Source organism: Lepisosteus oculatus, chromosome 8 (assembly GCF_040954835.1).
Source record: "Lepisosteus oculatus isolate fLepOcu1 chromosome 8, fLepOcu1.hap2, whole genome shotgun sequence".
Classification (NCBI taxonomy): Eukaryota; Metazoa; Chordata; class Actinopteri; order Semionotiformes; family Lepisosteidae; genus Lepisosteus; species Lepisosteus oculatus.
Window position 1 is genome coordinate 50,245,344 of NC_090703.1, and position 20,984 is coordinate 50,266,327.

Below are 20,984 nucleotides of genomic sequence, written 5' to 3' on the forward strand. Positions count from 1 at the left end.
CCCGGCCCCGCCGCACGCCCCGGCCGGAACATGGCCCCTCCTCCCGCCAACGTCCAACACGCAAAGAAAAAAAGCGATCTTTGATCATCCCCTTTTCATCGGTGAGATTTTAATCCGCTGTCTTCCCTGCGTCCCCCCCCTTCCAATTCCCCCCCCAAATGGTTCGTTCTGCTGTGATGAGGTGGGGAACAGGCCCTGAAGTTTAAAAATTCACGCCTTTGCGTCCCAGGCGGGTGAAAGAAAAGTGCGTGTTAGCGCTGCCTTGCCTCATGCACACCGCCTTGCGTGTAACTGTTCGGGAGCTCGGCTGCCATTAGGGTTTTTGACATCATTTGTTCGCGTATGTAAATAACACAGCACAACGGGCGTTCTAACAGACCTTTACACCAGCGGAGAAACGTGTGTACAAATTCAGGAGTTCCTGTTCCCATGAAGTTTCTCTGTATTAAATAGTTTCTCTGTATTTGTTTGGAGCATGTTGTGGATAATGAGTTTTTGGCCATTTATTCCTACGCCGCCGGACCCCTCCGCCTGACCTAGAATACAGTATTGCGCAGACAACACGCGTGCGTCGCAGGACCGTCCCAGACCGCCTCGCCTGAGGGGCACCTCTGCTGGAAGAGCAGGAAACGGTCTTCTGGGCCTAGGGAAAGCGAACTGTTGCTGGGGATAGGAACCTTCCGTTGTTGTTCTATTTTCCGTCATATGTGTATTTTAATATGTACGTTAATCATTAGAGAACATATCAGAAATCCCACCAAACTCCGTTTCGCTCTCTGCAATCAATTAAGAACGACTCCAGCAGCACCGGGGCGGGTTCTGGCTTCTGCCCGAGGTTCTGACGTGCGTGCCGTCCAAATCCTTCTCTGTTGCAGCGGTTGCCAGTCCTGGACCGGGGGACGCCCGTGTCTGCTGCCGCCGCTGTGCCTCCTGGGCTCTTCATCACCAGTAAGGCTGGCGTCCATAACAGACACCGTTGACCCCTGCCTGCTGGTCTGGACGTTTTGTGTTCTGCACAGTTTTAAATTTGAGAAATACCCCCTGTTGAATCGTGTTATTTCCAACATCTTCATCCTCGACTTGCTGAAGAAAACGTTGCTTTACCAGAAGGGGTGTGGGAGACTGGAGCTCCTTTCAAGGAAAGGCTGGATGAGGCCCTCGGATACATTATCTAGTAAAACCCCAACGGCTGCTGCAGTAGTGTGACCCGAATGACCTCCACTGTCTTGTTATGCTCTTGTGTTATAGCGTTTCTTTATGTTCTAGCTCAATAAACAGCGCGTGTGTGCGAATCATGAACACGTCTTGCCGATATATGGATAAACCAGGATTAAGAGAAACAAACCAGGTGTCTGACATCACCGCCTCCGCCTGTGGATGAGCTCTATTCAGCACGCGACTAGGGGGGCAGATACAGACAGGACCTGGGAAGCTGACGTCTGCGAGATGCCAAGACTCAAGAGTGTAAATCAGCAGGAAATGCGATCATTCTCAAGTTCTCAGGAAGCTTATCAGTGGACTAGAGAAGGAAGCGCCGGAGGGGTTTCTCGTGTTTTGATCCACGCTAGAGAATCCTGCCTATTTACGTACCCCCTAATTGGGAAACGCCCTCCTATCCGAACAATTGACCGTACCGTCCCGCAGTTAGAGATTCGAGCAAAGTGAACACGCCGAGATCTGCTGTGGACTTCGGGCGCACGTCGAGACGGCGCAGCCCACCTCGCCCACCTGCCTAGTTCCGTGTCGCGTTTTCAGTTTGCGCGATCAAACCTTTCCTGCCTCTGACTTGCACTTGGTAACTCAACCTCATTGGCCGGCGGCACCTTCATACAGGAGACAAGAAGAGTGTGTATATGAACAACAGGGTGTGCAGTATTTTCAAATATTTACACAAGACATTTACGGGTCTATTTTTGTACTTTCCTGTGTTCCTTAGCGATTTATCATTTTAGTAAAGACATAGTATTTAGGAAAAGCGCAAACGTAGTCCTAAAAAACTACTTTTTCCCCCCATTTTTTTTTAACGATTTCACCTGTTAACAAGAATAAGTGAACTAGGAAAAGTTGGAGGATATCTTTGAAATCTGATGCCAGGTCTTGGTGTCGACAAATGTGTAGGAACCCGCTCTCCCAGTCTTGATAATAACCCCCTCAGAGAAGACACGCAGCACACAGCAGTGAAAAGTGACACCGAACCGCGCTGTGCCGTTTCTTGCTCACACGGCCGCAGCACCGCCTATTGCAGGAGCTACTGCGACTTATAGTGACACAGCCGTGCTGTGGGGCCTGAGTGCTTGTTTCACCGGTAACACAGAACTGCGGATAATTGTTCCCGGGGCGCTTTCCGGGACAAACCGCCCACCCCCGTGCTGGCAGGGAACCCGGGAGTGAAGTACTCACTCCGGGCTCACACCCAGAAAGCCAAAGAGGTGCAATGAAAGCCGCACTCACGCGTGCAATCCTGAAGGTGCCCCAGAGTCCGTGGCAAAGACAAAAAAATTTAGCCATAGCGTCGACAGGCGAATGGCCATGGCTTACGAACGCCTCCTCTTTACCTCGATCTCATTTCAATTAAAATATTTCCGGGCCGCCCCAGTCAAAGGCACTGAAAAAAAACGCTCCCCCAGCATAATTACCATTATTTTCCTGGCGGGACAATGATCCTGAGATTACCCCGACGGGGGTTAAAAGGAGAAAAGCAACGTCACTGCCTTTCCCTGTGGTTTAAAAGGAATTCGGCTTCCTCAGGCTTGGCAAGACTTGGGAAAGATCTTTTACAGGTTTAGCACACTGAAGACAGCTATGAAGATTAGCTATGACGCTAATTGCATCGTTTTAGAAACTTCCATGCGATTTAAACACGATTGGTCTCGAGGTGCAACTTCTGAAACACTGCAGCAAGAGAATGCGTTCACAGACACTCCAAGAGGAATTATTTATTCTGCAATATTACGTAGGTTTCCAGTATGCCCGTATTGCCCAGTTGCTTGTAATCTTGTTGCAGAATATTACGTAAACAAACTGACTGTCGAGTATAAACAGAGCTACGACGTGCTGTTCTCTTTACTTTCGCTTCGAAAAGCTTCACTGTTCAGGGCAGATTTGTGGTGTGCGGACTCTCTGCTCCCTTAGGACTGCTAGAGGTATCCATACCTATCGAAAACAAAGTATACTTTATCTTTCTTCATGAGTAACATATTAAAAGTGATCGTGGCGGGGGAATACTGATAGACGTGTGTCGCGGCTTGCATACTGCTGGTTCAGTAGTGGCGCAGGATTAAATCTGAACTTTGTTAGCAGCGGTGGGGTGAAAGCGGGGGGGGGGCGGAGAAGGAGGGGTGAGACCTGACCTTCTTGAAAGAGGAGAAGCGATTTCGGTTTGAGAGTATTCTAAGCTTCCGCGGAATGGAGAGTCTTAAACCAGGCTATTTCCTTGAAGGATCTGGCATTTGAGGATTTTCAGCGATAAAAGCTGGGAGAATACCGCCCGGGCAACCGAACTGCGGGTTTGCGTAAAGATCTTCCAAGGAGATAAACGCGCACAGGTGACGAGGAAAGGTACATTGTTACAGACGTTGAACTACTTTAAAGAATATAAGAACCGCTCAGTAACCTGCGGAATGAAAACCGAATAGGTGCGTAGTTTTACCCCATATGTCAGCAAGGAAAAGGGTCGTGCAGACAAATCGGTTTTTACTGAGGCACAAACCAGAAACCTCAATGCATTTCCGTGGGTTTGGGTAAGGGCGTAGCGCCTTTAAACATCACACGTCTCAAGCCCACGGAGCGCAACGAACTCTTCTTGTGCTTTGTTTTTCCTCTCGCAAATTTGGTAGTTTATCTTAAGACCAGCAGCGGAAACACGAGATACCCGAGAAAGAGGAACAGTTAAATGGGTGGCGCTCTCTGTGTCTTTTAAGATCACACATTCGGAGAGGGCAGTGGGACGATCACAGCACACCAGGTGAGTCTAATATCAATCTATAGATAGGTGTTATGGACTAGCGCACATTGACGAATGCAACAGCCACCGCGAAATTTGCTCTCTCGTCGGTTTCACTTTGTTTGGAGTCTGGGTTCAGGACGAGTACAACAGGAAAAATAATTTCAGAAAGCTGCCCTGGGAACTGCTTTTCTCACTGTTGTTCATTTCCCTAAGGGGCCCGGGCAAATACTCGCGCCGGGGATGAGAACTTCGATGTCTGGAATTTAAAACCCTCTTATCCGTCAGAAGAGCACTTGATCGAGGAAGAGGAGGAGAAATTCCTCAGCAATGGGCGACAGCGCCGGCGTCTCCGAACCGCCAGGGACGGTCAGCCCGGGCGCTCATTTAGATGCGTATCAGGCAGCCGCAGCTTCGCCGCCGGTGCAGGAGGAAGAGGAGGAGGGGGGGGAGGAAGGGTCTAGATGCGCAGCCGCGGGTGCCAGCGACGGGGGCCCCCCGATTCCCAGAGCCGCCTGGCGGGCGGCCGGAGGCACCGGGAGCCGGGAGGAGCGCGCGCCCCGGCTGAGCGCGAGAGCCTGCGGGTACGCCTCCGCGCGCAGGGCGAAGCTGCAGAGGCAGCCGGAGGTGAGCGAGACCGACGGCGCCCCGTGCGCGTCCCTCACCCCGGCCATGAGGAAGAAATACTTAAAGGAGCTGTTCCTGCACAACGGTCTGCACAACGGCCTGGGCAGCATACTGGTCTCGTCGCAGAGCTCCAGCGCTGCCGGGGACTGCGGGGATGAGGCCGCCCAGCCCAGCACCGAGGACGGCAACCTGACCAGGACATTCTGGGCCCTGGATCCGGTGGAGCACGCCTGGATGCTGTCGGTCGTGGACGGGAATTACGACACCATCGTGGAGTTCCTCTCGGAGGACCCGAGCCTGCTGACCAGAAAGGATTTTGTCTCCGGGTTCACGGTCATGCACTGGCTCGCCAAGCACGGCAAAGACGAGACGCTGATAAAGGTGATGAGGTACGCGGAAAGCCGGGGGCTGCCGGTGAACATTGACGTGAGAGCCAGCGGGGGGCTCACCCCGCTCCACGTGGCTGCCATGCACGGGCGGCACATGGTGGTCAAGATCCTGGTGGGCGCCTACAGCGCCAGCGTGGACGCCATGGACCACGGCGGCCGGAGAGCCTGGCAGTACCTGAGGGGGGACGCGCCCGCGGAGATGAGGGAGCTGCTGGGGGCCATGGACGAGCAGGGCTGGGCTCTTGGGCCCCTGAACACGAACAACAACAGCGCCGACGCACTGAGCCGGGCGGAGCCGGAGGCCCCGGGCCGGAAGGGCCAGCTCGGCGGGTTCGCGTCGTTCAAGAGGATGCTGAGCCCCCTGCTGTCGTTTGTCAGCAGAAGCAGCAGGGAACCGCTGGGAACGGCGCAATGAGCGCGGGGGGGCCCCACCCGCGTGAACAGGACGAGAAGGGGCTTTTGAGTTGTGCTTGAAGCCTGGTTTTCATGTCCGTGACCGAACCAGTCCTCCAGGTGCGTCTGAAGCTTTTCCAATGGGATCTGCGCGCCGGCCCAGCGCCACATCGGATAAAAGAGAGGTTGTGTTCCTGGACGCTGCAACGCTGGTCGGCGCGTTAGAGAAACGGCGAGGACAGTCGATCATCCGTTCGGAATGTTCCGATCGCAGTGTTTCGTGTGAAGGGATCAATAAGCACATGGCTGCTTCCTGAATGCGTTGATCATTAATCAGACCGGGATTTTTTTTTTTGCTCTGTCAGTATTTGTCTCTCATTTTTTGGATAACCTGGTGCACTTTACTGTAACACCAAATATACTTTTGTATATAAAACCCTTTAATATTTCTGAACCCCAGGTGTGGAACGTATTTTAAAGAAAGTGATTTCACGGTACTGTCTCTATTTTAGAGACAGCCAGGGCAAACTGCGAGTTTTTCCTCTCAGAAAACTATTTTCAATTGAGTAGCTGGCTCAGAACAATTGTATCCTAGTTAAGACTAGTTCGTTTGTTTATCTAAATAAACATAAGAATTCTTTCAGATAAGCCAAAATTAATTTGTAAAGAAATATTCATACATAGTTCTCAGCAGAAAAAAAAACGAAGGAGCAGAAACTTTTCGGATTGTTTTATGTATCTCGACTTCCCACTGCACGCGCTGCACTCTGTCGGTATGAAAGGGGAACAGGAAATATTCAAATCCAAACCACCCAGCTGCTTTGAGTTGTGCAGTTTTGAGCCGATTCCGAATTACGAAAGGTCAGAAATACGAAACGAGGAAGCCGATTTCTTATTTGTTGCACCAATGGCGCAACGTCCGTCCACGATTCAACTCGGCTCACAAAACTCCTCGCCATGCCCCCGGATCTACCGCACTGCTCAAGGCTAGACAGGAAAAACTGAAGCCCAAGATATTTGGTCAGTGTCATCGACAATTGACAAAACGCCCGCTTACCATTAAAAAAAAAAGATGGAGTTCTCTGTTGCATTTCGCATGATTTAGTTAATAAAATGACGTAGTAAAATGCTCAAAATGATGAGACGAACAGCCAACATTATTTTATTATTATTATTATTATTTATTTCTTTATTAGCCCTATACAATTTCTTGCATTAGGAATTCGTCTTTTCACATACCCCAGCTTTTCTCCATGGAGACACAGACACAGACAGGGAGAGAAGCTGGGGGTCAGAGCGCAGGGTCTGCCATTGTACGGCGCCCCTGGAGCAGCTGGGGTTAAGGGCCTTGCTCAGGGGCCCAACGGAGTAGGATTCCTCTGCCAGCCGCGGGATTTTAACCGGCAACCTTCCAGTCACAGGCGCAGAAACCGGTTGCACAAAGCATGTCCGAGGCGTCCACCGTCTCCTTCCGCTCAATGCACATCTACGAAAGAGCCCGAAGCAGCGATTTGGCTGGATCGGCCTACTCCCACTCGGGCCAGCTCAGCAGCCTGCCTGCGGCCGTGTTTGCTTTCCAGCGAGAGCAGGGCTGCACCGCCGAGCGAGAGCGCGCTTGTCTCCCGCGCTGCGCAGGACGGCGCGTCCAGAGCGCGGCGCTACGTCCCGGACTCGCGCTCCCTCTCGCGGACTGTCTGGGCTGCGGGGTGCTGGAGATCCGTTCACAGACCAGACCGCTTAATTGGCCGTGTACGATTTCTTGCATTAGGAATTTGTCTTTTCGCAGACCCCGACATGCTCTCCATGAGACACACACGGACAGGGCGAGAGATTTGAACCGGCAACCTTTCAGCCACTGTGCCACCGCTCCGCCCAAATACAGGAGGTACCAGACGTGAAGTGTGGAGCACACAAACACGACACAGACAGAAAACGGCAAGAAACTGGAATCATTCCACCCACCTTCACCCACAATTAAAAGCTAGTATTGTATCAGTACAACAAACGATAGGAAAGACCTGAAATAGCAGAACCTGGGAGATTAAATTTACTCGAGTGCAAAGTAACAAGTAGGCAGCACAAACATACAGTACAACTACATATAAGAGGGGAAACGTCGATTTGAAGTAGCGTGAAAAAACATATAGTATATGTTGACATAAGCGAACAGTTATACAAATACTTCAAACAGGGTGGAAAAACCACGATGGAGATACTGTAACTAGTGACATTTCCTCATCGGGACGAATCCAGAAGTGATTACTGTTTTGTCGATGTAAAATGAATGTCCTTCAGATGAAAACACGTGGTCGGGACTCTTGGAATAACACAGCTACATCAGGGCGTGTCTGGAGAGCAAATACAGTGATCACTAGAACTGGGTCATGAGATCATGTGGGTTCTGTACAGACATTACCGTATCTCCATAAGATAAACACTTGACTGAGCTCCGACTAACAGTATCTGACACAATACCAGTCAGAAGCCTTCATCAGAAAATGAGTAAGTGCTTAATAAGCCATATATAATTTCTTGCATTAGGAATTATCTTTTCGCAGACCCCAGCATGGTCTCCATGAGACACACGGACAGGGAGAGAAACTGGGGGTCAGAGCACAGGGTCAGCCATTTATACGGCGCCCCTGGAGCAGTTGGGGTTAAGGGCCTTGCTCAGGGGCCCAACGGAGTAGGATTCCTCTGCCGGCTGTGGGATTTGAACTGGCAACCTTCCAGCCACAGGCGCAGATCCTGAGCCACAGAGCCACTGCTCCCCTTGTCCCGAGCTCGTCATGGAAACCCCTGGGTCCCAGCAGGATCCTGTCCCGGGACACCAGTAACTCTTCAGAGACAGAGCAGCACAGGCAGCCTGTTGAACTTGGCAGGAAACATATCATTTGTAGGAAACCTACACAAACACATGCAAACTCCACACAGCAGGCACCCATCTAGAAACAAACCAGGACCCAAGAGCTACGAGACAGCTGCCCAGCAACAGGAACCACAGTCACTACTGTCTCAGGTCCACACGAGTTGCTTCACATATGTCACAGCAGACCTCCCCCTGTGCCCGATTTGAATACTTCATTTCATCCCTTTAAATATTAAAATCAAAGTTTCACATCTGTCCAGTATCCTCAGGTCCTCCCAAAACAGATCTGGATATTAATACAGATGTCGTGAAGGTCACCGTCGTTGGGGTTGGCAAACCAGCAAAAGCTCTACAGAAAAACAATGCACAGTCTCAACCAACATTGCATCAAGAATGTTTTAGCAAAGAAACCCCAACTGTTAAATTGTACACTAATGTAATTCGCTGCAACTGTTAAAAGCATAATGTCCTTTCCCAACATCCTAATTTGTGGTACGTGCAGCACTTTAGAAAGACCACAGCTTTAAACTGCACAGAGAAACCAGAATCTGACCGGTGTACATGGGTTACAGAGCAGTTCTAGAGGCCCAGTTCTTCAGTCAACACGCTGCTTCTGCAAATGACCCATCCTTGAGCCACAAAACACAACGGACACTTATTTCTTCACCGAGTGCTGGTTTTTATTGCGCACACATGAACATGGGTAGAATCTGTACAAAAGAGAGCGACAGCTGTTCCTGGTGACGTGGCTTCTCTCCTGACCTCCATCCAGCAGGACTGCCGGCAGGGTGCAGGGCTTCGAGCTCAACCGCTGGCTTACAGGCCCAGCTTGGTCCTCCTCCAGTGTCTCCTCTTGGAGTTGTACCTACAAAACATGACTTCAATCCTCAGCTCTTCTCTCTTCTTGGTTCAAACTGATCAGCAGTTGTCTTAAGCTCGCTAGTGTCAGGAAATGTCTCTCTCTCTCGGGTGCTTGAGATATGACCACGGTAGTGGTGGCACATGGTTTTACTGAGCACCTGGAGTGACAGGTCTAGGTTGTGCCAGTACAGACAATCATTCCTTGCAATTCAAAATCAAAAATCACCAAATGTCTGCTGACTAGATAGATAAGACTTTATTGATCCCGAAGGGAAACTGATGTGACTACAGCCATGAAGAGCTGCTTTTTGCAGCCAGAGCTTTCCCTCTTCAGCCCCTCAAGGCAGAGTTTACAGGCAGTGCTGGTCACTAATCCCAGAGTACACAGACATTCATATTGACATGTATTTTTTACATGCTTTCACCTGTGGTGTAGTGAGACAGCCAACAGATCAAAGGTGTATAAATAATTAAGGTTAGTAATTTAAAAATATCCCGTATCCCATCAAAACCCAGTTAAGGTGCAAAATGTCAATTTAAGGAGTGCACCAGCTACACTTTAATGATAAAATCTCGCTAGGCTGGGAGGAGGGATGAATTATATCACCTGTCCAACATACCCCCAAGCTGTTGAGTTACATCATTAAGATAACACACGAGAATTTATTTCCACCCCCCAACTCTGACCAACATGTAAGCAACACAATTTTAAACATCACCCTTTACGACACAAAAGTGATGCACTGTGTAGACAAACAGTACACACACGATCTATGAAAGAAATCGGATTTCCTTCCCCCTGAAGTGTCACTGTGTACCTGCTACAGAACACTCACCGCCGGCAACCAGAGTGCCGGCGCTGAAGACGACTGCGGCAGGACCTCGCTCTCAGCAGGTTAATGGCAGTACTCCCACAGAATGAAGCACTGTAATTGCATCCTGCTGTAGAAACCTCAACAAGGTGGACGCGAATGAAATGTGGGACTTAAGAGCACTTCTGCTGACATCAATAATAACAGCCTGGCGTGCACACAGTTATCTTCAAGACCTTCAATTATCTGTCTGACGGCTTCAGACTTTCGGTCAGCGACCAGGAAACGCTCTTTCTGCTCACTGCGACCCCTCCGGCTCACCTGATCTTGTTGCCGGTCTTCATGCGGATCCACTGCGGGATCGGCCTGTTCTGCTTCTGCTTCTTGGCGAGGAAGCGCTTGATCCTGAAGGTCTTGTGGGATGACTGTGAAAGAGACGTCGGGCAGCGGACGTTACGATTATGTCGTCAGGCAACCCCTCCGATCACCCCACCGGAGAGAGCACCGGGCAAGTGACCCCCTTCCCAGAAACTGAATCCCCACTCCACGCACGCCCGGACGCGCACGGCGTGGTGCCACCCCAGTCTCCCACGAAGCAAGTTCCCCGAAGTCCTTTCAAACTCAACGGGGCCCCCAAGCCAACTGTGTGTCAGGCCACGACGCGTGAAGACGCTTCATGATGTTCACGAATTGTCTCTGTTAAGTTTCTAATCACATCGCTACAAAAACAAACACTGGGTCACGGTGCAGACCGATCGGGAGTATCGCAGCCACGTCTTAGGAGCTCAACCTGCCGGATCCACTAGGAGAGCTCAACATGGGAAATGACCGCAGTTTTCATTCTTGAGAGGGAGAGCACCAGTCCGTTCACACTCTCAACAACCTGTAAACTTCGCCTTACACAGCGCCCATCGCGGTTCACCACCCCGATGCTTCTGCTAGGGCTAGCTGGGTTCGCCACCGTTTCCCGAAAAAAAGTTATTTTTTCCTCTAGTAACAGTAATTACCCTCCTTACGCAGTGAGATCACGCATTGACGGTGAACACAAATACATGCTGTGAATGTCACGTTTACACAGCGGCTATCACTTCCAAAACGGAGAGGAACCGTCCGTCCAGAATCCTCCATCAAGGGTCTTGCTGGCCTGCCTACACCTCAATATCCAGGCTGTCGGAAACGTTAGCAAGTACATTTCGCATCTGAGCTACCGATTGCAGTCTTTACTTTGCTATTAAGTAGGATGTTTAAAGATTTTTCCTTACCATTGTGAATTCACAATCCTATCACCACAATGGCGGTTGTCAGAGAGAGAGAACGCTGGGAAAGGTCAAAGTTTACGTCTGCTGCTTGGAGGAGGGGTGGCTTTCAACATAGAGCGCCCCCCAGTGGCTCCGAGAAATGCCTTCAATCGGAGTACTTCCGTAATAACTCACCTTATGTAGGATAATGGACGATAATTATATTTCTATAAATTTTTTCAGCACTAAAGACCCCACAGTGATCTACACAATGAATGTGTAACTTCAACCTAAAAAATACAGCCCACACCTAAGTAATTAAGAATAAAACTAGCTTTTTACACTCGTTTACAATGGTTAGAATGTATGAGTTTGCCTTTTGGATTAATTTACACGTGTTTTAGAGTTGCCATAAAAAAATCAGTCCCTGTAATTTAAACATCATATTACACTGATTTAAAAAATACATTTAACAAGCACCTATCACCAGCATCGTGAGGCAGATGTCACTTTCACAATACAGACTAGCGACGTATATAGTTTGCAGTGCAGCGTATTAATAAAGCAATTTAACATTATAAAAATGCTACATTCCACCTCAATTAGATTAGCAGAACTACGATTTACATCATAATAATGAATTGATTTACCACACTCAAACCACAACAAAACAATATTTATGATAAAAACCTTGGGAAAGGTAAGCAACAAAGAAGACATCAACAATTAAATTACTTTTATTTGATGTTTCTTTTTCATCTCTTTAAAAAAAGTCACGACAAGTGCATTAAAAAATAAAAATAGCACATATCAGAAAGATGTTAGAGGATGGGGAAACAATGAGCTTAAACACCGTTGATCTCCACAGAACAGCTTTATTGAGGGAGATGATCACATTCAGGGGATGAACACGCCTCACATGCAGAAATGTGGAAGGCCACTAGGAGATAGAAGCTGTATTGCCCACAGTCGCCATGAAGAGCAACTGGGTGCTGGCTGAACACAAAGTGCGTTTTCACAGCAGCTCTGGCTAAACGAATCTCAGTGTAAAAACTGAAAATGGGAGGAAATACATTAGGCCATCTTAAGAAGATTTATTTGGAACCAAAATATAACAAGTGAACTGAACGGCAGAATTGTTCAGCGCAGGTTTTAGAAATGATGAACAACAAACAACATTACTCCGAAACGTAATTATAATAATCCAGGCTTCGGAAAAAAAAAACACAATGCAATGGACACTAGATGCTGTTCTGCAAAGAATGAATTAAGAACACAAGTCCCGGTAAAAAAGTAGGATGTTCTAGGCAGTATGTTGATATTCTCGGGTTTTGGGTGTGTATGCGACAGCTGCAAACTATTAAAGGGTGCAAGCCTTCTGAACACAGCGCGAGAGCCGCGTGCTGCTGCTGCTGCTGCACGGGGCAGCATGTAGGGCTCTGTGCCTCTGTAAGGTCACTTCAGGTTCGCTTGGTCCTGCGTGCTTTGGCTTTTCGTACTGTGCCCTGGCTGAGCTCGTTTAACATTCGGGGAGCCTCGCGCCCCCCCCCCCTCTTTCTTTTTTTTCCCCCCTCTTCCCTCAAACAAAACTAAAGCGTCTCATTCAGGCACTAGAAGGCAACCGGACTGAAAAGCAACGCTGCCCCGCCGTCCCCCGGCGGTGGGAGGGGAGGAGCGGATCTGCTGAGGCCGGGCCGCGGGCTGCACTGCCCCTCCGCCCCCTGCGCAGTCGGGCCCTCACTCTTCCCCCTTCTCCTGGGCGGTCCTGGCGTCGGTTTCGGCCGGCGCGTCCCCAGTCGTGGCCACGCGGGTGCGGCTCCTGGCACCAGGCTGGTACAGCTGGATCGCGGGCCGGTCCTGCCGGAACAGAGACGCACATAACCACCCGCCACTTCCAGACACCTGGGGCTACACAGCTCCTAACCGGACTAGAAATAACCACTCCGGGCTTTCCAGAACAACCAGCCCGTTAACGATGAGTCAGAGCAAGGAATTAATTAGGCCCTGAGTAAAGGGAGGAGCGCTGGCTCTGTGGCTCAGGATCTGCGCCTGTGACTGGAAGGTTGCCGGTTCAAATCCCGCGGCCGGCAGAGGAATCCTACTCCGTTGGGCCCCTGAGCAAGGCCCTTAACCCCAACTGCTCCAGGGGCGCCGTACAATGGCAAACCCTGCGCTCTGACCCCCAGCTTCTCTCCCTGTCTGTGTGTCTGTGTCTCCATGGAGAAAAAGCTGGGGTATGCGAAAAGACGAATTCCTAATGCAAGAAATTGTATAGGGCTAATAAAGAACCATTACATTAAAATTAAATATTATCTGGGCAGGTTCATATATCCTTACACGATGGCCCCGACCCCTTTAGTGCCTACTGCCATGGAGACAAACCACCAGCGTTCCAGGAAGCTCTTCACCCTTTCACAGATTTAGTTGTCGACCGAGACCAGAAGGAAAGAAGGAAAGACACATTGTTGGGTCACTTCAGGTTCGCTTGGTCCGGCGTGCTCTGGCTTTTCGTACTGTGCCCTGGCTGAGCTCGTCTGACACAAAACACGCACCTTGTTGCGCAGCCGGTCTCTCTTCGCGGGCTCGTCCTTCTTGTCCTCCCGGGCGGCCGCGCTCTCGGCCCTCCTCTTCTCCCAGGCGTGGTCCTTCTCCCTCCTGCCCTCCTCCTCCCAGCGCCGGTACCCGGGCTCCGCCTCCTGCCGGTCCCTCCTCCGCCGGCGCTCCTCGTCCTGCCGCCGCAGGCGCTCCTTCTCCCGCTGCCTGCGCTCCCGCTCCCTGTCCAGGTCCCGGTCCCGGTAGTCCCTGCGGCCGTCCTCCTCCGACCTGCAGCAGCGGACGGGGAGCAGAGGCTGACAGCAGTGCCCGGCGCGCAGCAGATCGCACTTTATTCCGCCACGTGTGTTCGCTCCAAGTATGTGCATTAAAGAGAGTTGAAATGAAGGAATATTTCAACCAAAAAAAACAGCAGGACTGAACGGTCCCAGGAAACCACTTCCACACCCTACACACTCACTTTCTTCCTCTGTCCTCGTGCACCCCGACGTTGGGGCGCTTTTTAAGGTCACCCCCAGACAAAGACGACCGGTCCTCCTTAATCTTCTCCTTCTCCGATTTCTTCACCTTCTCCTTTGGCTTCTCCAGGTCTGCATCATCCCCCTTTTCCGGCTTCCTCAGGAGCTGGGAAGAGTGGAGGTTTTGAGGGGTGACAACACATTTCGTAGCGCAGCATGTTCCCGATACCGAGGTCACAACACTTTACACCAACATATTCAAATCCAGACTGAAAACCTTTAACTTCAGCCTAGCCTACTCACACCTTACATCATAGCCTGCTGCAGCCATGGCTGCTGGTGCTGCTGTACATGCCACAGTGTGTCTCTGTGTGGGCCCACCAGGTAGATACATCTGTTCTGACCCGACTATCCTACTCTCCTCCCCACATGAGTTGGATGCTGCATCACTACCACGGATCCAAGAGAGACATCGTGGATACAGCTATCGTTTAGGAGGATTTTGCTGGTCTACAGAGATCTGTATGGAGTACTGACATACAGAAGACATGACGGATGGATTAATACCAGCGTTCATTTATTCCTTTTTTAATTATATAATGTTAGCATGCCTAAAGGGGTTGGGCAGCCAGTTGACTTTGGACCCCTAGAGGTTTTGTTTCTCCTTACAGAGGAGTTTTTGATTCCTCTCCTCCGTTGTCCTCTGGTCTTTCCTGTTCTGTATTCCCAACCTGTACGGTCACTTGCTTTGTCAAGCGCCTTGGGGGCAACCTTGTTGTGAAAGGCGCTATATAAAAATAAACTGAAGAGAAAAAAATCCAGCAGACAGCTCCCAGTAATGACACCAGGAAGCCGCAGGGAATGGTTTCAGCTGCAGCTTCGCGACCGGCCGGGAGGGCAAACGGCAGCGATCCTTCCGTTACCTTGATCTTCGGCTCCTCCTTGGACTTGTCCCGCTCCTTGTCGTAGCTCTTGTCCCCCTTCTTGTGCCTCTCCACCTCCTTGCGCTTCCTCCTGTCCTCCTCCCTCCACTTCCGGCGCTCTTCGTCACGCAGGCGCTTGCGCTCCAGCTCCCTCCTCCTCCTCTCCTCCCTCTTCTCCTCCCTCATTCTCTGCCGGGAGCCAAAGCCGGGCGTTAACCGAGGCCGGAACGGCGCCGCCGGAGCGAAGCGTCCCAAGCCACAGGGCCCACTTTACCTGCTTGTTCTTCAGGAAATCCAAGAGCGGAGTCGTCTTCTTAGCTGGAGGAATAAAAAAAAAACAGTGAAAAAGAATCAAATATCCAACCCGCTTCTCAACGAATCAATCGTTCTAGGCTCATTTTTCCTCCTGTGCGCTGGTTAGAAAAACTGGGGAAGAAAAAAAGGAAGATACTTCAACAATCGACCTCACACAAACTCATTTCTGACTTACACACCTACTAACTCTTTCGTCTTGGCCTCTATTTCTTCCAGCAGCGTCTCCGGTGTAGATGTCAGCTTTTCCTCATCTCCGTTGTAATGCTCCAAGAACTTCCTGTAGTCTGAATCTTTGAAAACCACAAAGGGAAAAAGCTGAAGAAGTTAATTCGTTATGGTTTAATGAACACTGTAAGGTCATTCTAATAATATTTAGAGTTGCTGCAGTTTAATAACAGCTCAGGGATTTCCAAACTGCAGTGCATTATATATGAATCAAAACACCTTCTAAACAAGGCCATCACTTAAAGAAACACTGTAAGGCTCTAATGTTAAGTTAATAGCTTTTGAAATCTTTACCTTCTTCAATTGTACCAGCCTTAGCGTCCTTTTTCTTAGATTTCTTTTTGGCAATCTTCTGAAAAGGTGCAAACTCAACAATTGCTGGGTACTCCTGACCTTTTTCCCAGAAAAAAAATCACAATGTTACAATCCCAATGCTTGTTAGTTGTTTGACTTTTTTTTTTAAAAGACCGATCAAACGAGGAAGAGGCTGTACCTTTGTTATCAATGAAAACATAACCATCAAACCGGTCCCTGAAAAGCATAATGTCTTCTTGGTTCTTGAAATTGATGTAGGCTCTTGAGAAAAGGTGGGGAAACAAACTGCACAGAACAAAATAATTATTTTACACGCAGGTTTACAGATAAACAACACTGCATCAATACGTTACAGTTCATTTTATACAAAGCCGTCCAAGGCAGCGTCTTTACATCCATCAGACCCGAAGTCTTCTTTGCTCAGCTGTACATTCAGACTCCGATTTACTGACCTCATGTGTGGCCATGGCGCGAGTCAGCACAGTCCTCAGTCACACCACACGGACACAAACCCAAGTGCATACGTGGAAACAACTCATGCAGAAAAGGTCTTAAATTAGCAGCATTGTGTAGAGTTGCACCACGATTCTCCAATTTGAGCGGGCTCTGCCGGAGCCAAGACTTGCTCCAGGAGTCAGCAGAGGTGCTGTGTCTCTTGCTCCTGGCCTGGTCACGCAGCGCCGTAAGGCCAGGGTTCCCAGTCCTGGGACAGACAGCCAGACACCTGCTGCTGTTCATGTCAGCCCAGCTGAATGAGTTCACTAACAAGATGCCTGACTTTTTCCAGCCATCCATTTTCTGTCCGCCTATCCCAGCAAGCAACAGGCACAAGGCTGGATCCACCCAGGACGCCAGTCCACTGTGGGACGGACACACACACACACACCAATTTCCCAAAAGCCAATTCACCTACCAGTCTGTCTTTTGGACTGTGCGTGACGAAACCCACACAAACTCAGGGAGAACATGCAAGCTCCACGCAGACAGCGCCCCGAATCCAAAACTGAGCCACGGGCCCCAGCTCTTCGAGGCAGCAATGGCCGAGTTTTTTCCCCTGCTGATTATTTATTAAATAATAACAGTCCACGTGTTGGAGGGCCCCAACATCTTTAACATGTGACAGCAGTCAAACAGTTTGAATTAACCCTGTCTGTGGAGTAGGGGCTCAGCTGTGTAGCTGCTTGCCAGTCAGGAACAAACCCAACAGCGGTGTGCGAGTCTCCAGGCGCCGCGCGGCTCTCCCGCGGGGTCCGGCTGCGCTACCTGGTGTCGTTGGCGAAGAACTCCAGGTAATCCACCTCCGGCAGGGGCTGCAGCTGCTCCTCCAGCTGCTCCTTGGTCAGGCTGGGAGGGAGTCGGCGAAGGACGATCTGTAACAACAAGAACAACAACATAATCTTCCATATGATCCGATAACAATAATCTTTTATTTTAAGATAAGATCACTTTATTGGCCATACACAATTTCTTGTATAGGGAATTTGTCCTTTTCGCAGACCCCAGCTTGCTCTCCATGAGACACACAGACAGGGAGAGAAGCTTGGGGTCAGAGCGCAGGGTCAGCCATTGTACAGCGCCCCTGGAGCAGTTGGGGTTAAGGGCCTTGCTCAGGGGCCCAACGGAGTAGGATTCCTCTGCCGCCCGTGGGATTCGAACCGCCAACCTTCCAGCCACAGGCGCAGATCCTGAGCCACAGAGCCACCACACTGCCCGGTGCCACCTCCCTACTTTTAAGTACAGTAGGGAGCCGCGTCAGCATGCACAGGCTGCAAAGGAACAAGTAGAGGTTCATTCCATGCAGAAAAGCAACACAGTGTTTCGGCTCTGGAGCCTTCTCCGAGTCTTCCTCCTGCCACTCCTGAAGAAGGCCCCACAGCCGAAACGTTGCGTTGCTTTTCTTCTCTTTTCAGCAGGGAATACGCCTTGACCTTTCATCTCATGCAGCGCCTTTAAAAGGGCTTCTCAAAGCGCTTTTCAAAACAACGATAAAACAAAAAAATACACAAAGTCCATACGCTTTGAAAGTGCACAACGAGAGGAGACGGCAGAAGGGGGTGTGGAGTTCAGCAGGGACACCAGGGCACACAGAGCCAGTTAAACACAGGCCCTTCTAAAGAAGAGGGACTTGAGTCTAGCTCTGACGGAGCAGGAGCAGGGAGAGGTCGAGGAGGCAGAGCTGCAGAGCTGACCAGGCCCTGGCGCACACAAGCGCAGTGTCCCGACTCCACCACACAGCCCTGTTCATCAGCAGGGTTACACTCCTCCCTGTAACTAACAAGAGGCCATTCGACCTCGTGGCCAGAACCCTCCTCTTCACCCTAACTGAATCGGGAGAGCTTGTGCAAAGTTTTTTTTTAAACTTACATTTTTAAACTTCGGGAGAAATAATTACTCTGATGAACGTCAGCCTTTTATTTCTTTCCAACTAATTTTGGTGTGCGACACCTTTATCTAAAACAACAGACATCTGCAACTATTAATACAGAACACAACCAGTCGAGTGACAAATTCAGAAACCTGGCCACTGTGCCACACAGCTGCCTTTCCGACTTTTCAGGAGTAAAAGCAGGTTTTGCGTACCCTGGTCTCCCCTTTCTGGCTTAGACTGATCCCCTCCGAATCTGTCACTAAATGTGCAGATGTTTTTGATTTTGTTAAAAAAAAGGTTTACAAATGTTTATTACAGAGAACACAGCTCATTTCATTCAAACACGAGGAGGACTTTTAAAATCACGGTGTACAGTGCACCCAGCCATCTACCACTCAATGCCTCAATGTTTCCCAAGACACGGCCACATCTGCCATCTGAAGAGGTCTCTCGATCAATACAGGTGCACAAGAGATCTTTCTTGCAGCGACAACATGAACGGCCTGACAGCTGTCTTCCAGGTCTAGACTGCTCAACCAGCGGATCTAAAAGAATCAGGACACATTTAACACGTGTTTATCTGTTGATCTCCCAGGGCCAGGAGTGACACCCCGCCTGTCACAGCCCTGGGTGCGGGCAGAGTCAACACTCGCCGGTGACACATCGGAAGCGGGACTCCGCGACGTCCAAGACCCGAGACTTATCACGATTCACCTTTATTTATTTATTTTTAAAGTTAACTGGAGAAAGTGGCGCTTCTGCCGCCGGGACAGCCACCGCTCCTAGGGCGAACAAGCACACGGCAGCGGCCGAGAGAGAGAGAAAGAGAGAGAGACGGGCATGAAACACCCAGACAGGGGGCATGTCGGGGTCACCGGAATCGCCGCTGGGCTCCGGCGACCTAACTTTCGGCGACTCTCGCGTCCCCGGCCGGCGGCTCAAACTTGGACGCTTTTGCGCCGCGCAGCTCGGCTCGGCTCGGCTCGGCAGGGCGGACGGCGATGTGTTTTCTCCGGCCCCCGGACAGCCCCCCGATGTGCAGCCCAGCCCCAGCACACCGCGCTGAGGCCTCCCTGCCCTGCCCACCGCGACCGGGTCCTACCTTTGTCATCATCTCCTTCTTCTCCCTGCTCGGCTTCTCCGCCCTCTCGGGCTCCTCGCACCTCAGCTCCGCTTTCCTCTCCTTCGGCCGGGCGTTCTCCTTGTCCTCCTTCATGACGGGCAGCAACCCCGGTTTTTCAGTGGCGAAACAGGTGGGCCGGCCTTAACCCCCCTACCCCTGCGGTCGGCGATCCTCTCAACTTTGTGTTTTGGGATTTCTTCTCTCTCTTTTTTTTTTTCCTTGTGGCAACAAGCGAGACTTCGCCCTGATTGGCTGGTAATCGCCGACCGTCACAGGGTATCGCGATATCAGAAGGGCCTTCGTCTGCGGGAAAACTCCGGCGATGCCAGGATCTCGCGATATTTTGGAATCCGCCCTCACCCCCCTCCCCTCCTGAAGGGGTTTTGAATACTCCCGCCTGAAACACGGAGTTGTAGCTGGGCTATCTCCTGGAGAGTTTATTCGGGGGGATACCTGACTTAGTCTGGGAGCGGCAACGAAAAGACCAAGCGCTGCATATGCATAACTGTTATTCGATATGTGCATAAAGTGCGTTTAAGCGAAAAGCAACGCGCAATTCAGAAACACGATCTGATTCATCAGATTCTCGAGTATATTAGAGACTAAATTCGCATCGTAGACCTCTACAGTACATCCACAAGGACAATCCTTGCAGCAACAATACAGAATAAAATCACACCTAGTGGACCTAGTAGCAATGAAATTAAAAAAAAACAACGTACTGTTACCTGCCCCGATTATAAAAGATTATAACCCTGTAGAATATTTTTTCAGAAGTCGCATATCCTCATTAAAGACAGAAAAAAAAACCCTGGACTGTCAGCAATGACAAGCTTTGTGCTCACTCGTCAGCTGAGAGGCAGGTCGACAGAGAGAATATTTTTTTCTGCTCACCCGTGTTATAAACACAAAACTGCTTCCCCGTAATCGAGAGCCCTAAAATACACGCCATACTCCTCTGAAAACACAATCTCCATCCTGCTGGGAGAGCACGGGCAATCAGACCTGTCACAGCCCGAGGGACAGTGGGTGACACCCGGCACACACCCACTACAAGTGGAAAGACACGCAAGCCTGCGAGCTCGCTTAGAAGAAAAACTTATTCCCAGATATTATTCCCAAAAAATATTCTCCAATTCCCAAAGCAGGGAGCGAGGGAGCTGCAGGCTTGTATTACACAATATAAACTATAATCAAATATCAACTCTAAGTTATTACACTGAACTGTATCTTACTTTGTCCCCAGTGCTAATATTAGTACTAACCTTCTGTTTCGCACAAATGCTTTGGCAGCTCCCCTGTAACGTGCCGTGCCAACAAAACTCGTTTATTCAATTTCCTTCATGTTTATGCTGCTTGCAGTTCAGACCAACAGGTCGTGGTTTTGTCCGACCGGGAACCTCACAGCATAGCTAGAAAGGAGTATCCATTGTCACAGTTTAGTGTCATTTGTGTATTAGCTCGGGAAAAAAAAACAATCTTAAAAAAGCTTCTTTAAAAACATATTATTTGCTACAACCAACAAATACACACACAAAAAACGGCCGAGTATTAACAACTGTAACATTATAG

The 20,984-nt window shown here is 50.0% G+C and overlaps 3 protein-coding genes and 1 non-coding gene across 9 annotated transcripts; 1 reads left to right on the forward strand and 3 right to left on the reverse strand.

Annotated features, from left to right (window-relative positions):
- Nucleotides 1-3,046: 3,046 nt before the first annotated feature.
- Nucleotides 3,047-5,806, forward strand: sowahd (sosondowah ankyrin repeat domain family d). 6 transcript variants are annotated; one of them, XM_069193776.1, is made up of 3 exons: nt 3,326-3,558; nt 3,921-3,964; nt 4,160-5,806. In XM_069193776.1, exon 3 carries the CDS (start codon nt 4,274-4,276, stop codon nt 5,372-5,374), a length of 1,101 nt encoding a protein of 366 aa, XP_069049877.1. In that variant the 5' UTR covers nt 3,326-3,558; nt 3,921-3,964; nt 4,160-4,273; the 3' UTR covers nt 5,375-5,806. The 6 variants fall into 6 exon arrangements, with proteins under 6 accessions (XP_015207006.2, XP_069049877.1, XP_006633076.2 ...); XM_015351520.2 differs by lacking the exons at nt 3,326-3,558; nt 3,921-3,964 and adding an exon at nt 3,047-3,143; XM_006633013.3 differs by having other exon boundaries at nt 3,326-3,964.
- A 3,070-nt stretch (nt 5,807-8,876) lies between these two features.
- On the reverse strand, nt 8,877-11,266 carry rpl39 (ribosomal protein L39). Its single transcript, XM_015351765.2, has 3 exons — nt 11,157-11,266; nt 10,216-10,319; nt 8,877-9,086 (listed from the first exon to the last, which is right to left on the reverse strand). The coding sequence occupies exons 1-3, from the start codon at nt 11,157-11,159 to the stop codon at nt 9,038-9,040; spliced, it is 156 nt and encodes a 51-aa protein (XP_015207251.1). The 5' UTR covers nt 11,160-11,266; the 3' UTR covers nt 8,877-9,037.
- Nucleotides 9,893-10,028, reverse strand: LOC138241115 (small nucleolar RNA SNORA69). The gene has a single exon (XR_011190308.1). It is a non-coding gene; the product is annotated as a small nucleolar RNA SNORA69 (small nucleolar RNA).
- Nucleotides 11,267-11,853: 587 nt separating the features above from the next.
- upf3b (UPF3B regulator of nonsense mediated mRNA decay) lies at nt 11,854-19,652 on the reverse strand. Its single transcript, XM_006633015.3, has 10 exons — nt 19,392-19,652; nt 17,185-17,291; nt 16,100-16,206; nt 15,901-15,999; nt 15,561-15,671; nt 15,341-15,384; nt 15,067-15,255; nt 14,146-14,309; nt 13,685-13,955; nt 11,854-12,989 (listed from the first exon to the last, which is right to left on the reverse strand). The coding sequence occupies exons 1-10, from the start codon at nt 19,503-19,505 to the stop codon at nt 12,870-12,872; spliced, it is 1,326 nt and encodes a 441-aa protein (XP_006633078.1). The 5' UTR covers nt 19,506-19,652; the 3' UTR covers nt 11,854-12,869.
- Between the last annotated feature and the right edge of the window lie 1,332 nt (nt 19,653-20,984).

Excerpts from the sequence above, each read along its gene's own strand:
- rpl39 (XM_015351765.2), bottom strand. Across the intron at positions 9,087-10,215 it reads AAGACCGGCAACAAGATCAG|GTACAACTCCAAGAGGAGAC; the intron begins GTGAGCCGGAGG and ends CATGTTTTGTAG.
- sowahd (XM_015351520.2), top strand. The coding sequence starts at position 4,274 with ATGGGCGACAGCGCCGGCGTCTCCGAACCGCCAGGGACGGTCAGCCCG.
- upf3b (XM_006633015.3), bottom strand. The coding sequence starts at position 19,505 with ATGAAGGAGGACAAGGAGAACGCCCGGCCGAAGGAGAGGAAAGCGGAG. Across the intron at positions 15,385-15,560 it reads CAAGACGAAAGAGTTAGTAG|CTAAGAAGACGACTCCGCTC; the intron begins GTGTGTAAGTCA and ends TTATTCCTCCAG. Across the intron at positions 15,256-15,340 it reads ATTTCCTGAAGAACAAGCAG|AGAATGAGGGAGGAGAAGAG; the intron begins GTAAAGTGGGCC and ends GGCTCCCGGCAG.